Source organism: Lithobates pipiens, unplaced genomic scaffold (genome assembly GCF_037356315.1).
Source record: "Lithobates pipiens isolate NorthernLeopardFrog02 unplaced genomic scaffold, aLitPip1_a1.2 Scaffold_23, whole genome shotgun sequence".
Lineage (NCBI taxonomy): Eukaryota > Metazoa > Chordata > Amphibia > Anura > Ranidae > Lithobates > Lithobates pipiens.
In genome coordinates, this window is record NW_027507785.1 from 318,007,262 (window position 1) to 318,023,830 (window position 16,569).

Genomic DNA, 16,569 nt, shown 5'->3' on the forward strand with positions numbered 1-16,569 from the left:
AAAAGAAACCTTTAGCCTTTACAACCACAATAAGGCTGGGTTCACACTGCTGCGGTGACGAGATCGGATGTGATTCGCACTGCAGTGCAAATCACATCTGATCTCTGTGCGATGCGAGTTCAGCCATACAGATAGTATGGCTGAATTCGCATCGCATCCGGCCCAAACTCGCACAGGACCCTTTTTTTTTTTTTTTTTTGGTCCGCAGCAGGGGGTGTTCACACCATGCGATCCGATTCCTGTCCGAGTTTGCAGATCGCACTGCCTTTCACTGACACTCCCAGCAGTTCGCATAGGGCAGTGTGAGCTGCCGCCGGGAGGCATGCGATGCGGGAACCCGCAGTAGATTCGCAGCGTTCCCGCATCGCAGCAGTGTGAACCCAGCCTAAAGCAGAAGTAATGTCTATTGCTCTTCTTCTCGGCCACAAGCAGGGTTCTGGGTTTAGCTTTTCTACTTTTTTTTTTTTTTTTTGCTCTGGTCTGGCAGCACCCCGCAATATAGGGACCACCCTCAGGAACGGGGAAAGGACCCCGACTTGAGAATCCACATACTTCTAATCCAATGAGAGCGCCAAACAAGAGTCCAAGATGTTTCAATGATAAAAATTGATTCATAGCAGAATAAATCCTGTGTGTTTTCGGAGCCGAACGCACTCCCACTTCCTCGGGAGCTGAAGAATTTTTTAACGTGCAAAAACACATTCAGGTGAGCAGATACCAGATAAATCTGCGCTGTCATTTACTGCTTGGAACGTTTCAGAAGGGCGGCTTACGCCTGTGTTGGTGGATGCATTCAGCAAAAACTGCTCTGGCAGCATAAGGGTTAAAGAGACCCTGTCACTTTGCTCTGAAGGGTCTCTTGACCTCCGGAAGTTTTAACCCCCCTTCATGACCAGGTCTTTTTTTTTGATACGGCTCAGTATTACTTTAACTGAACGCTGTACCCAAATAAAATGTGTCCTCCCCTCCCCCCCCCCCTCCAAATAGAGCTTTCTTTTGGTGGTATTTCATCACCTCTGCGGTTTGTTCGTTTTTGCACTAGAAACAAAAAATAAATAAAAAAATTTTGGGGTAAAAATGAATTTGTTACTTTCTGCTATAAAACACATCCAATACATTTAACCACTTACCCACAGGGCACTTAAAGAGGAAGTAAACCCTAATGGGTGTTACTTCCTCTTTCATTCCCTGCAAAGGTAAAGTATAATGGACTACTAGTAGTAGTCCATTATGTGTCACTTACCTGACACAGGAGCCAGCGAAGTCACCGCTGTCCCCTGTAGTCCGGAGCCTCCATCTTCTCAGTGGGTCTCGTTGCTCCGGCGCTGTCATTCGGTGAAGCCGCAATGACGTCGCTCCCGCGCGTGCGCGCGGGAGCCGCCACTCGCGGTATATCGGCGTTGGCCGCGGCACCCTCAGTGCGCCTGCGCACCGCTGTCTGCGGCGCATGCGCCGTAGACAGCAGGGCATGTCTTTTGGCAAATATCTCCTAAACCGTGTAGGTTTAGGAGATATTTCTTGGACCTACAGGTAAGCCTTAATCTAGGCTTACCTGTAGGTCAAAGTGTGTTGTACGGGTTTACAACCACTTTAAACCACCTTCCTAATCAGACCAATTTTCAAATTTTCAGCTTTCGGGCCTCTCACACTTTGAATGACAATTACTCAGTCATGCAACACTGTACCCGTATTACATTTTTGTCCTCTTTTTCACACAAAATGGAGCTTTCTTTTGGTGGTATTTAATCGCCGCTGGGCTTTTTATTTTTTGCTCTATAAATCAAAAAAGACTTAAAATTTCTACAAACGGTCCCTCCCCCTCTCTCCTCGCACTGTACAGATCGGTACAGAGAGGAGAATGGAAAAAAAATAAAAAATAAATCTATATCTATATCTATATCTATATCTATATCTATATCTATATATATATATATTTTTTTTTTTTATATATAATATTATGTAGGTCTTGTTCAATTTTGAAAAATGTAAATAAGTATTTGAAAAATAAAAATTATATTATAAATTTTTTTATATAAAAAAAAAAAAATATATATATATAAATTTTTCTTTTTTAAATACTTATTTACATTTTTCAAAATTGAACAAGACCTACATAAAATATATATATATTTTTTTAATGTTAAAGATAAACATAACAGTTACGTTGAAGTGTACAAGTGAGCACAACCATTGATCAGTAGACTTATGAGACACCCATCCATATGACAGTCGCATAATAAGCACAGTGACATCATCAACAATATTAACAGGTTATTCATACAAAAAAACAAAAGGAGGAAAGATGGTTTAAACAGAGCCCACCCACTTCTTATAATCGTATCGTCATAATGCCTGTATTATAAACCCAGCAAAAAAATAAGACCTTAAAGCGGGGTTCCACCCTAAAGTGGAACCTCCGCTGATCGGGACCCTCCCCACCTCCGGTGTCACAATTGGCACCTTTCAGGGGGGAGGGGGGTGGAGATACCTGTCAAAGACAGGTATTTACATCCACTTCCGGGCATAGACTCCCACGGGAGTCTACGCCATTTCCTGTCCTGCCGCGCTGTCTGCTGGGACACACACGGGTCCCAGAGACAGCGCGGAGAATTCCTATTGCGCTGCGGAAACTCGCGCATGCGCAGTAGGGAACCGGGAAGTGAAGCCGATTCGCTTCACTTCCTGATTCCCTCACCTGAAATGGTGGCCGCAGCAGCCGAGGGCCGAGCGATCGATCGGCCTCGGCTGCCGGCATCGCTGGAACCCGGGACAGGTGAGTGTCCATTTATTAAAAGTCAGCAGCTGTAGTATTTATAGCTGCTGGCTTTTAATATTTTTTTTTTTTTGTAGGTGGAATCCCTCTTTAAAGAAAAGGGGTAAAAAAGTGTGTTGCATCTCATTCTCATCACCAGAATCGTTATGAAGGAAGTAGAGCACCGCTCATTGAAGCGGACCTTCAGTCATTTTTTTTCATCTTTCCATCTATTAAATCTTCTGTTGTTGTTGTTTTATCTTTGGAAAGTAAAACATTTTTTATTTCTACCAGTAAATCCCTTATACAGCCCACTTCATGCTTCTTGTCTGGTCATTAGCCTAGGCTTATGACATCATGCACAGCTCTTTCTCTCTCACTCTCGTGAGAGTTTGCCAGGAAGGGAGGGAGTCATAAGAGGGCCAATGAGAGCTGCAGAGCTGGAGGTGTGTCTGTAAATCCAGGAAGTGAACAGGCAGCAGCCTCAGCTGCCCACAGTTAAAATGACTGCAGGCAGACTCGGTGGCGGGAGATTTCTGCAGCATATTTGGCAAGTACAGAATCGCAGTATATATAAAATAAAAACAGATCCTTAAAGCACAATGCTTGTGCTGTGTCATTTGGCCCACTGTATACCCAAAAAAAAAAAAACCTGGCTGATCCTGCCTGGCTATACGCTCCCTCTAAACTGACCACGATAATCATGGTGGCTGAGCCCCTGATACCGTGGTCCGTTTGCGTGGTTCTGTCAGCTGTAGCCCTGCTATCTGCAGCTCTCCCTGTGTCTGTCTCCTCTGTCCTCCTCCTCCCTCCCCTCCCTGCTTGTACCAGCATATGTGCTACTAAATAGTCTTATCCCCTCTGTACCATTATAACTTGTGTGCCTGTGTAATGTAAAAAAATCTGCCGATCTGTACCTGTATAAACATGGCTCCCTGCGCTGAGCTGATTGTCGGCTCTCTCTCTCCCCCCCCTCCTCTTCTCCCCGGCTGATGTCAGCGGGAGGGCTCGGCCCCGCCCACTGCAGCTGTGAGCTGGAGAGAGAAGAGAGGAGCGGAATCAGCTGAGCACTCAGAGGAGAAAAGACTATTTAATAGAAGAGGGTTAACAAACACTTTAGGTTCCTAATGCCAGGCTAGGTTCACACCTATGCGAATTGGATGCGGCTTACACTGCATCCAGTTTGCATGACATTTTAACCACTTAAGCCCCGAACCCGTTTGTCTGGCCAAAGACCAGAGCACTTTTTGCGATTCAGCACTGCTTCGCTTTGACAATTGTGTGGTCGTGCGACGTGGCTCCCAAACAAAATTTACGTCCTTTTTGTTTCTCACAAATAGAGCTTTTGGTGGTATTTGATCACCTCTGCGGCTTTTATTTTTTTTTGCGCTATAAACAGAAAAAGAGCGACAATTTTGAAACACTCATTATTTTTTTACTTTTTGCTATAATAAATATCTCCAAAAAATATATATAAAAACATTTGTTTTCCTCAGTTTAGGCCGATACGTATTCTTCTACATATTTTTGTTAAAAGAAAATCGCAAAAAGCGTTTATTGATTGGTTTGCGCAAAATTTATAGTGTTTACAAAATAGGGGATAGTTTTATGGCATTTTTTTTTTTTTTTTTTTTTTTTTTTTTATCAGCAATGGTAACTATTTGTGTTTTTTTTTATTTTATTTTTTCTTCATTGTGACTGCGACATTATGGCGGACATATCGCGCACTTTTGCCACGATTTTGGGACCATTCACATTTATACAGCGATCAGTGTGATTAAAAATGCATTGATTACTGTGTAAATGTGACTGGCAGTGAAGTGGTTAACCACTAGGTGGCGCTGTAGGGGTTAAGTGTGTCCTAGGGAGTGATGCTAACGGTGGGGGGAGGGGCTGTGTGTGACACAACACTGATCGCCGCTCCCGATTACAGGGAGCTGTGATCACTGTCACTAGGCAGAACGGGGAAATTCTTGTTTACATTAGCATTTCCCCGTTCTTCCTCTTCGTGAGACGATCACGGGTATCCCCACGGACATCGAGTCCGTGGGACTCGCGATCACGCTCGCGAAGCTCCCGGCAGGCGCGCCCGCAACCCTCCTCTTAAAGGGCAACATACAGGTATGTGATTCTGCCTGTACTTGCCCTTCTGCCGCAGTTTATCTGCGTGAGGAGGTCGGGAAGCGGTTAAAATACATTCTTTTGAATGAGGCTGGTTCACATGTGTGTGTTGCATTTGCACTCCGCAATGCCCAAAAAACGGCATTGCGGTGCGAATTGCAAGCGCATTATCCTCTATGGGAACGCATCTGATTCGCAGATGCGTTCCGTTGTGAACAGGATAAAATCCTGACCTGATCCTGATGTAAACCTGTCCCGATCCTGATCAAAAACTGACGTGAAGCGCCGAACAACTACTTTGTCAATTAGCTATGAAAACGGAGCTTCAATTCCCACCGCACATGTGTGCGAACCCAGCTTAACTACTTCCCACCCGGCCAATGTACATAAACGGGCCGGGTGGGCGCTCTCTCCTTCTGAGTGGACGTTCAGGAGGGGGATCGCGCGTGCAGTGGCGCGATCCCGATGCACTCGTGTCACCCGGACACGGCTCTGTGATTGGCCCCTCCTGATCACATGAGGGTTGTGTCCAATCACATCCGCCATGTGATGTAAACACAGCTAGGCAATTTGCTCTCCTCTCCGCTTCTCACACAGAAGTTGTCGGTGAGGAGAGGAGAGCGGATCGCTGCAGCTGGCTGGTGATCAGTGAGTATGAGCTGTTTTTTTTTTATTATTTTTTTTGTTTTTGTTTTTTTTTATTTTTTTATAGCTTTTTACTCACTGATCACCAACCTAATGTCACCACAGTATTTAAAACACACATGTCCCCGAATAATAAAAACACCTGTCCCCCATGAATGTCGCACTAAAATCACATGTCCCAATGATTATCTGCACACACATGTCCGTGATCACCTGCGCACATCTGTTCTGTACATGATCATTTGCGTACATATGTCTGCGATCACACAAACCAATTATTATACACTTAACGGATTTTTTATTTTTATTTTTTTTACCAAAAACATGTAGCAGAATACATTTTGGCTTAAATGTATGACAAAATTCTATTTGGATTTCTTTTAAAATAGTAGAAAATATTGTTTTGTTTTTTTCCGAACTTCCGCTCTTTTTTCACTTATATCGCAAAAAATGAAAAACTGAGTCGTGAATAAATGCCACCAAAAGAAAGCGCTATTTGTGCGAACAAAATGATTAAAATTTAATTTGGGCACAGCGTAGCATGACCGTGCAATTGTCATTGAAAGTGTGAGGGCGCTGAAAGCTGAAAATTGGTCTGGGAAGGAAGGGGGTAAAAAGTGCCCGATATTGATGTGGTTAAAGGACCAATTTAGAGGTTACCTGGTTCCCAAGGAAAAATACGTTCAATAGTAAACTAACTAGCACTGGAATAATCTTAATGTGGAGTTCCACCCAAAAATGGAGCTTCCGCTTTAAAGTGGTTCTGCACCTAAAAAAAAAAATATTAAAAGCCAGCAGCTACTAATATTGCAGCTGCTGACTTTTAATAAAATCACACTTGCCTGTCCCAGGGTCCAGCGATGTCGGCGGCAGATGACGAGCGATCGCTCGTCTCGCTGCTGCCCCCGCCGCCATCCTCTGTCAGGGAATCGGGAAGTGAAGCATTACAGCTTCACTGCCGGTTCCCTACTGCGCAGCGCGTCTCTTATGGTCCCCCGCTGTGTCTCTGGGAACTGTGTGTTTCCCAGAACACAACGGGGGGGGGGGGGGCGGAGCGTCTGCGGGGGTCTGCGGCGGTCTGCCCGGAAGTGGGTGCAGATACCTGGATTATCTAGGTAACTGCACCCCCCTCCCCCCTGAAAGGTGCCGATTGTGGCACCAGAGGGGGGGAGGGATCAGATTAGCGGAACTTCCCCTTTAGGGTGAAGAACCGCTTTAAGCACTCCCCGCCCCCTTACATGCCACATTTGGTATGTCATTTTTTTTGGGGGGGGAGTGGGGGCTTCGTTAGGAGGGGGACTTCCTGTCCCACTTCCTCCTTCCGTCCAGGGACCGCCAAGGCGATTCCTCCTTTTCACCTTTTAGGCGATCTCCTGGGACGACACGTGACAGGTCACAGGAGATCGCCTGTCAATTCTGGGAGCGCAGCTCAACTCGCGCATGCGCTGTGCGTGCCTGGCCGCGGATCCCAAAGCTGTCACGGCCGGGTGCCCAGAGTGGAAATGGAGGCGCCGGTGGAGAGGAGCAGGTACGGTAAGTGTCTGTTTATTAAAAGTCAGCAACTACACTTTTTTAAAAATTAAAAAAGCCTGGAACTCCACTTTAAGGAAACCAAGGAAAGGGGGGACTACTACTACGCCTGGCATCCCTATCCAAGGTTCCCAGAACTTAGAGAACTGATTAGGAGTTTACCTCTATGTGTGTAGATTTGTTTGTTCTCTCAATGGGGTGGCATTAATCTTCTACAGTCATTTTTTCTCTTCTTTTTTTTTTCTTTTAAAAGGTTAACTTCTTCTTTAAGAAATATTGCCTGATTGTAAATCAAACACACTAAATACAATCCATCAGATGTTAATACTTATAATTTGAATTAACATAAATATTGCCTCTGACATTTGCTTCCTGGGCTGTGGTCCCAGAATTCAGTCCAAAACAGACAGAGCTTTTCTTTTTTTTTTTTTCTTTTTTTTTTTTCTTTTTTTTTTTATTTTTTTTTTTTTTTGCGAAAAAGCCATAAGGGAAGCCCCAGCAGCAGAGATCGCGTTTCTCTAAGAAGATAATGGCAGGTTTCAGGATTCCGCCGTCATTGTGTGCCGAATAAGATGGTTAGTGTAAATTACAGCGTCCTTTAAATGCTTTCCTGCGGTCAGCAGCCAAGCTGTCTGTAGAGGGTCCAGGAGGCCGGCACAGAGCCGGGCTGTGTGTGTACATTGCACTGCAAATAGACCCGGCCACACAGATCCTGGAATTCAGCTCTAGGCTGGCCTCCGCTTCCTCTGGTGCTTAGTCGGTGCCGCCTATGGTTTGCTTACCAGAGTTCATTTATCAGTAACTGGAGCAGGATAAATAGTACAGTTGTTACTGAAAAGGTGTGCAATTACCTAATAATATAAAAAAAAATATATATATATATTATATTCTCTCTATCTATATATAAAAATGCAGGCACTTTAAAGCTGAACTCTGGGGAAAAAAGCAAAAATACATAAATGGTAGCCATTTCACCTTTGCATAGATTTACACAGCCCTGCCACACAGTACAGTACTATATAGGGGGCCAGCAACACTGGATTTTGCTCTTTTTGACATTCAGTAACACTTACAGGTCTTGCAGCCCCCCCCCCCCCCTCCAGCCTGTGACTGGGCAGGAAATGGAGCTTGTCTGTCACTCTCTGCCGTCTCCTCCTAGCAGCAACCTCCTTAAACTACAGCAGAAGAGATCGGCTCCTTGTGCTGCTTCTCCGTCACCCAGACTGAGCGCTGCTGTAAAGAGACTGATACCAGATCAGATTTAGCACTTTGCATTAATGATGTCTTAATTACAGAGCTGCATTCAACTGCCAGGAGTTTAGCTGCAAGCGATATATTTTGAGCCTTTTAGTCGCCTTTCTGGATGTACTTTTCTGGTTGCTCCCCGAGTCATCTGCAATTGTTTTAGTTGCATTTATTCGACTCAAATCTCCAGTAGATTTTAGTTGAATAAAATCATTTTAGTCAACTGAAATCAAATGTGTTTTATTATTTAATTGTAGTTAAATTGTATTGCATTATTTTAAGAATTTCCAAACTCGTGTGTGTGTGTGTATGTGTATATGTGTATATATGTGTATATATGTGTATATATGTGTATATATGTGTATATATATATATATATATATATATATATATATATATATATATATATATATATATATATATATATATATATATATGTGTATATATATATATATGTATGTATGTGTGTATATATATATATATATATATATATATATATATATATATATATATACGCCTGGAGTAAAAAATAAATAAATTAATCATGGTTTTATTAATGGTATTAAGTTTTTTTGAATAAACTCGCAGATACAAATTTAGCCACTCTGGACAGTCTGAGGAGGCCTGTAATGCCGCACAGTGCTCTGGATGCTGGCTGTAATGCCGCACAGTGCTCTGGACGGTGGTCTGAGAAGGCATTTACTGCTGCACAGTTCTCTGGACGGTGGTCTGAGGAGGCCTGTAATGCCACACAGTGCTCTGGATGGTGGTCTGAGGAGACCTGTAATGCCACACAGTGCTCTGGATGCTGGCTGTAATGCCGCACAGGGCTCTGGACGGTGGTCTGAGGAGGCCTGTAATGCCGCACAGTGCTCTGGACGGTGGTCTGAGGAGGCCTGTAGGGCCACACAGTGCTCTGGATGCTGGCTGTAATGCCACACAGTGCTCTGGACGGTGGTCTGAGGAGGGCTGTAATGCCGCACAGTGCTCTGGACGGTGGTCTGAGGAGACCTGTAATGCCACACAGTGCTCCGGATGCTGGCTGTAATGCCGCACAGTGCTCTGGACGGTGGTCTGAGGAGACCTGTAATGCCACACAGTGCTCTGGATGCTGGCTGTAATGCCGCACAGTGCTCTGGACGGTGGTCTGAGGAGGCCTGTAGGGCCACACAGTGCTCTGGATGGTGGTATGACAGGCCTGTAATGCTGCACAGTGCTCTGGGCGGTGGCTGTAATGCTACATAGTGCTTTTGATGATGGGGCTGTAATGCCGCACAGTGCTGTGGACGCTGGCTGTAATGCCGCGCAGTGCCGTGGACGCTGGCTGTAATGCCGTGCAGTGCTGTGGATGGTCTTCCTCTGAAGCAACAACAGGCCTCAACCAGGCAGACCAAAAACAAACAAAACTAACTTATCTAAACCCAATGTGGGGAGAGGTTAAAAGTAGGAGGATCTGTGCTCAACAGCATAAGTGCGGGATATTATATCATAGAAATACACGTAGTACCTGGGTCAGTCTATTACCATATTTCAACCTTAATGCCGGTCTAAAGGTTACTGCATCAGTCGCGGTAGTGCTATCGTCCAACCAGCAGGTCCACACCTTCTAAAATTTATGTGGGCAACCCCTGCCCTCAAAGGTGGCTCTATAAAGGGGAAAGAGAGAGAGTTGAATGAAAACAGATTTGATTTCCATCCGTTTTTATTCAGTGGATGAAAATGTTAGGTGTTCTTTTTCCTTTAGTTTTTGTCACTGTAAAAATTCTGCTGGCGAAAATTTTTGGTGAATGTTTTTTTGTTCTCCAGAGAAGCCGTGATATCCATACACAGCACTGATGATGGCCATCAAGCCTGATTATCAAACCTAATTGGCTTTATTGTATTTAATGATGTCTGTGCTTTACATAGTTCAGGGGTGCACAGGTGGCCCATGGGCATGGGGGAAATGGTTTACATGACATGCAGATGCCTGCTAGTCTACTAATATTACAGATTCTGCTACACACCGGTTTAGTAGAGGGATTTCTATATCTGTCCTCTTCCCCCTCTTTTCTTTTCTTCCATCACTCTTCCTTTCACCCCCAATACTCTCTCTATACCTTTCTGGCAAACTTTTTTTCTCTTTCCTCCTCTTTCCTCCTCTTTCCTCCTCTTTCCTCCTCTTTCCTCCTCTTTCCTCCTCTTTCCTCCTCTTTCCTCCTCTTTCCTCCTCTTTCCTCCTCTTTCCTCCTCTTTCCTCCTCTTTCCTCCTCTTTCCTCCTCTTTCCTCCTCTTTCCTCATTTTTCCTTTTCTTTCCTTTTTTTTTTTTCCCTCGTCCTTTCATTTTCTTTCCTCCTTCTTCTTTCCTCTTTTTTTAAAAAAAAACAAACAAAAACAAAACAATGTACTGCTTTTTATAGATGAACCTAAGCAATTTTAAAATGTGAAGTTTTCCTTTTTGCAGATTGTTGGCCCATCTGATGGTTCGAGCTACATCATTGACTACTACGGAGCCAGGCTCATCCGATTAAGTATTAATAATGAAACATTCAGAGAGACGCAGTTATATCCATGAGCTGTGTGTAAGTTGCTTGTCGTAATGGGAATTTTTTTTTTTTATTCTATTATGTATTGATGAGTGATTTTAGTATATTGCATCTTTTATCTTGTTGCCAGTATAGATGAGACACAGGAAGACAAATCGGTTAGCTGACTGCAGATTGGGTGCCTGTATCCCTAAGCCAATCAGACTTTGTGTTTTTTGTTTTATTGTCTCATGTAATGACGTTACTTTTCAAGCACAGTTGTTGGTACTGTTTTAAAAAAAAAATTTTAATTTAAATTATACATGGCTTGCTGCTTCTCAGGATATAATACTTTGTTTAGGAAGGTGTGAAAAAGAGATTACGTACTCTATGGTCCCACCCAACTCCCCCCCCCCCCCCCCCCCCCCGCCACTTTTAGTATTGATCACTGAATCCTGAATGATGCTGATTTTTTATTTTTATTTTTTACTGGTTTATTGTGCCATCTCACCAACATCAGGACCAGCAGGTACCATTGCCCCTGCATTGTATCGTTGAGGATCCGCCCACATTCTGGGGTGGAAGCACAGAAAATCCAATAGCCAGTCTTCACAGGGCCAAAGAATAGGTTCAGTTATCCTCCTTATTATTTCCCCTAAGTAAAGGAGCAGCCGCGTGTCATTTTTTTTGTAGGCCAACTGGAGTTCATCCGCACTTATAACATATGAAAACCTGTAGCAAAAACCACTTAAGGGGGAGTGATTTTCGTAGTAATGGTATGTGCAGGAGGTGTCCAAGAAATCCTGTGTTTTCTGTAATTCACTGGAATGTATTATAGTGTCTACAGTACTGAGGAGTATTGAATGTAAAACGGTACTCAGTCCGTGCATAGTCTGAACTAGTCATGATTATAATTTGAATATTCATTCGTAATGTGGTTGTAAAGCCTTAGGCTAATTCCACACTGTAGCCGCAGCCGCGTTGGCGGTATAGCGCCGCTCATTTTAGTGGCGGTTTATCTGCGTCTTAGCGGCGCTTTTTCGGGCACTAGCGGGGCACTTTTAACCCCCAAAGAAAGTTTTAAAACTGCCTGCTTTTAACCCCTTCTTGGGGATTAAAAGCGTGCCGCTAATGGACCCGTCTCCCCAGTGTGAAAGTATCCTAATGCATTCTATGCATTAAGGTGAAACGCCTTTTATTAAAGCCCCCACCCTCCCCTTTTTTTCTTATCCGAACCCATCCGATCCAGCAATGTGCACGAGCGCAGCATCGGATCCCATTGCTGTCAATCAAATCCTGTGACACGGGAGTGGGGGGGGGGGTTAGGGGCCGAGTCCCGCTATGTGTCAACAGATGCAGCAGCGGGACTCGGGAGCGAGCCCACACGGGTGCTCCCAGGGAAAGCGGAGAGCAGGTAAGTATGGGCATGTTTGTTATTTTTGTAAAAAAGAAAAACGGGGGTTTACAATCACTTGAAATGATTGCAATTGTTACAACTTTTAAGCTTTATCTTTAGGATTCCTGGATATTTGGAGGGTCCCTGGAGATATGAAAGATCTGTAACCCACGGTGTTAGGTTGTAGTGCTACCTGAAGAAGTAGGGAACTAGGCATAAAAACAAAAGCACATCCGAAGGATGACCAAATCCCCATCTGCTAGAGGCAGCTCAGTTTTTTGCCGAGCATCCCAAGTAAGGACCTACGCTCCCTTCTGGGTATCTGAATTCCCTCCTTCCCCTTTTTTTTTTGCAGGGTATATTTCCTGCCTTTGCCTCCAGGTTCTTCAATCAGCTGCTGACTGGGTGACAGGCTAAATGCCATAGAACCTAAATGCCTAACCTATGGCCCAGGAGCCACGTGCAGCCCTTTGGCACTTTTTGTGCTACCCATGCGCAAAATTGCCCTGCTATAGATGTTCTCTAGCAGTCTCATGTAATGTGTTTCTTGAAGCATGTTCCCAGTCTGGAAAAACTGCTATAACTCTCAGACAGTCTACAATCTCAGTCTCCTGTACATGTCCACAGTCCCTGACTATCTCTTAGCTCATAGTCTCTGACTGTCTCCTGCAGCATTTTTGTGCTCTCTGACCATCTCTTGTAGCAGGCTCATAGTCTCTGGCCATCAAGTATACAATGACCGCAGTCGCTGGCTATCTCTTGTATCATGCCCATAGACTTTGACTATATCCCATTGTGTCTCTGACCGTGAGTATTCACTGAATATTATGTGTGGTCCATCGGCAACGTCGGGGGCCACACTTGAGGCCCCCGTATCAAGAAAGTTGAATACCACTGCTATAGAGCAGGGGTCTCCAAACTTTCTAAACAAAGGGTCAGTTTATTGTCCTTCAAATTTTCTGGGGGCTAGAATGTGTCCAGTATGAGTAAAAAATGCTTAGGTGTCAATGAGAGTATACAATGCTTAGTCATTGGTATTAGTTGGGAGGATTAGTGCAAGTTGTTGGTATCAGGGAAAGGATTAGTGCCCTATCGTTGGTGTCAGAGGGAGGAATGGTGCTCTATTGTTGGTGCCCAAAGGCTGGAAAAAAGTAAGCAAAGGGCCAATGGCAGCACAGTGGTGTAGTGGTTAGCACTCTCGCCTAGCAGTAAGAAGGGTCGCTGGTTCGAATCCCAACCACGAGACAACCTGCCTGGAGTTTGCATGTTCTCCCTGTGCCTGCGTGGGTTTCCACCAGGCATTCCGGTTTCCTCCCACACTCCAAAGACATGCAGGCAGGTTAATTGGCTTCTGTCCAAAATTGGCCCTAGTATATGAATGGGGACCTTGGATTGTGAGCTCCTTGAGGGTAGGGACCGATGTGAGTGTGCAATGTACAGACATAGGGACAATTGTAGACACTCGCTCAGGTTGAACTGGATGGACTGGTGTCTTCAACCTAACTATGTAACTCCTACCCCCTGGGCCACAGTTTGGAGACTACTGGCCTACATGGATAAGACCAATCCTTTATTGATGTCAGTTGGAGGAATAGTGCAAATCGTTGATATCAGGGAAATGAATAATGCCCCATCATTGGTGTCAGTGGAAGGAATAGTGTCCTATTGTTGGTGCCCAAGGGCCTGATCAAGGCAAGCATCTGGCCCCTGGGCCTCAGTTTGAAGACCACTGCTATAGAGCCTTGGAGTATCATTATAATTGTTACATCTTTTAAATCAAGAAAAATTAAAAATCTTAATGTTTCCATCAATAAAACCAATTCAATGTTTTACAGGCCTGAGAGCGTCTGGAGGACCCCTGACAATTCACAGGCACCCGTTGTGGATTTTCACCTTTTTTGATGTCCAACAAGCGCTTGAAAGAAATTGAGGCCAAAACAACTGGAATTTCAGTGACTGGAGGAGGAAAATCCGTGTTAGCAGGTTTTTTTGTTTTTTTTTAGCCTTAAAGACAGAAATATGCAGCCTATGGAATTTCTAACTTCTGTCAACATTTCTGTCTATCAAACTAAAATCCCCCCCTTGAAATGACCAACAATCGCCCACAAACAGAATCCCTCACCATATTTAGAAGACTCCCCCCTCTCTGGAAATCGATGGGTAATTTGCAAATATCTTATTTGAAGCTAACCTGGACGATGACATTCCAATTACCCAATTGCTCCCCCAGTAACAGCAAACCAAGCGTATACGGTATGGCCTATTCATAGAATCCTCAAACTATTTTTTATTTATTTTTCATTTGTTTCATATTTATAAAGCTGCTTTGGACTTTTTTTTTTTTTTTTTCCCCACTCATTGACTAATGGGGAAAATGGCTCCGTACAGATAAATCTGCAGTTTAATAAAGACTTTATGCTGTTATTTTAAATTTTTTTGCCACCTTGAAATGGCATTTATCCTTTCAATTTCTAGTTACTGAACTAAACCTAATAAGGACAGTTATCTGAAAACAGAAGTATGAGGATCTTTACATTAATCCGTTATGCCTCAGGAGCCCCAAATATTGGTCTGCTCAAACTCCAGTGCACAAAGTCATCCAGCGCTGGCCCAGTCCCTTCTGTACCTCCTTTTTGGCTCATGAATGTCATATGGGGTGGGGGGGGGGAGCTTCACTGACCAATAGGAATGTAGGAGCAGCAGCCCCAGTGTCATCTTTTGCTTCTGATAATATTTGCATGATAGAATACCCCAAGTTTTAGGGTTCACAGGATGTCCAAGTCTTATTCAAGTACAAGCACTAATTAATAAAAAAAAAAAAAAAAAAAAAATATATATATATATATCCTAAACATTTATGCTCAGCCAGTTCTCTAATCCAGATACCAGAGATCAGTCATGACCATTTACTTTTCGTAGCTGTTGTTAAAAACGACACCGCTTGGTCAAGAATGTGATTGGATAGTGAAGCAGAAGCATACTGATGAAGCATACGGTTATGCTCTCCCCTCCAATCAGCATACTGAATTTGTCGGATGCGCCATTCAGTAAAGCCTGATTGGCCCACTGTGTTGTCCCTTCCAGTCTTCGTGCCAATCAGCAAACTTATAATTCTTAACTTTTTTTCATGTTTTTGGTTACTGACTCAGATTATTGATGTAAGAGGGTCAGGCATGACAGCCAGGCAACTAGCATTTGCTGAAAGTTTGCAGCTTCCTTGCTTCACTCTGGATTGGCTTATTTACTCATCTTTTGTTTTGTTTTTCCTGGTTCAGCTATCTGTGTTTTTTATACTTTTTTTTTTTTTTTATTTTTTTTTTTTTTTTACTTTTGATATTGCATCTTTCCATGTTGAAGTTTTAGGCCCCTTTCACAGGGCGAATGCCGTTCCGATCAGCTCGGAGTAAAGCGGGCGTTTGACACTTCTGTGTCTACTAAGTTACTGCAGATCTGACACTGACAGAACCCGCTCTGCTCTATGGGCGGCCAGCAGTAAATGGACTTTGTTGTCCTTTTACACCCAACTACCTCCGTTCTTCTCTACTGAGTCTTGATCCGTTCCCTTTAGCAGACCTGATTGGACCCAGAGGTAGGTGGGTGTAAACACTCACAAGTCCATTTTTACACCCACTTGTCTATAGGCATGAATGGGCCTTTCCGATCAGGCCTGCCTGAAAAACTGACAGGCGGACTTGAACGGGGTTGCCCGTGTGAAGGGGGCCTTATGGGGAGAAGTTAGCACCAGGGAAAAGCAATTTATTTTGGCATTCTTTTTTTTTTTTTTTAAATACCCCCAAGTCCAAGGACTGACACACTGACTGAATAATATAGGTTTAATAGAAGAATGAAGCCATGAAGCACTGGACCCTGGTCTAGGTGAGTTTTCCAACCAAGTTTGGTCATCCATGTGGGTGCAGCCCTCTAGTGCCCAAAGGGCCCTGACACTGCTTTCTGGGTAACAGTCTTGGATTTGTTTGATAAAAAGAGCACCGAACTGTTGTTGAGAGTCCAGATAAAATGAATTCACCACAGTAAATGAAAAAACAAAACATCCTATGTATTTTAGAGTTTAATGGTTCCCCTTCCCCCATCGTTATGGCTTAGAGGTTACAATTTATTTGCATACTTAAAGTGGTTCCAAAGGCTCCAGGTTTTTTTTTTTTTTTTACCTTCATGCAGAAGATGAACGGCGCCTGCGCCGTGAGTCCAGGTTCTAGCCCCACCATCCAAGTGGACATAGAGTTAGAATAAAAAGAGCCGAGCGCAGCGAAGCCGTGCCCCAAGCGTGGCGAGTGAAGTGAGCCCGCGAGAGGCCCTCTAATATGTGCAGCCCTATGTCCACTTGGATGGTGGGGCGGCTAGCACCTCGGCGCAG

The 16,569-nt window shown here is 44.0% G+C and overlaps 1 protein-coding gene across 1 annotated transcript in view; it reads left to right on the forward strand.

Moving 5' to 3' along the window:
* Positions 1-14,625, forward strand: part of TM2D1 (TM2 domain containing 1) — a 29,925-nt gene extending 15,300 nt beyond the window's left edge. The window contains 2 exon segments of the mRNA XM_077450583.1: positions 10,738-10,855; positions 14,030-14,625. Coding sequence (XP_077306709.1) covers positions 10,738-10,848 — 111 coding nt within the window. The 3' untranslated portion in view covers positions 10,849-10,855; positions 14,030-14,625.
* Positions 14,626-16,569: the final 1,944 nt, after the last annotated feature.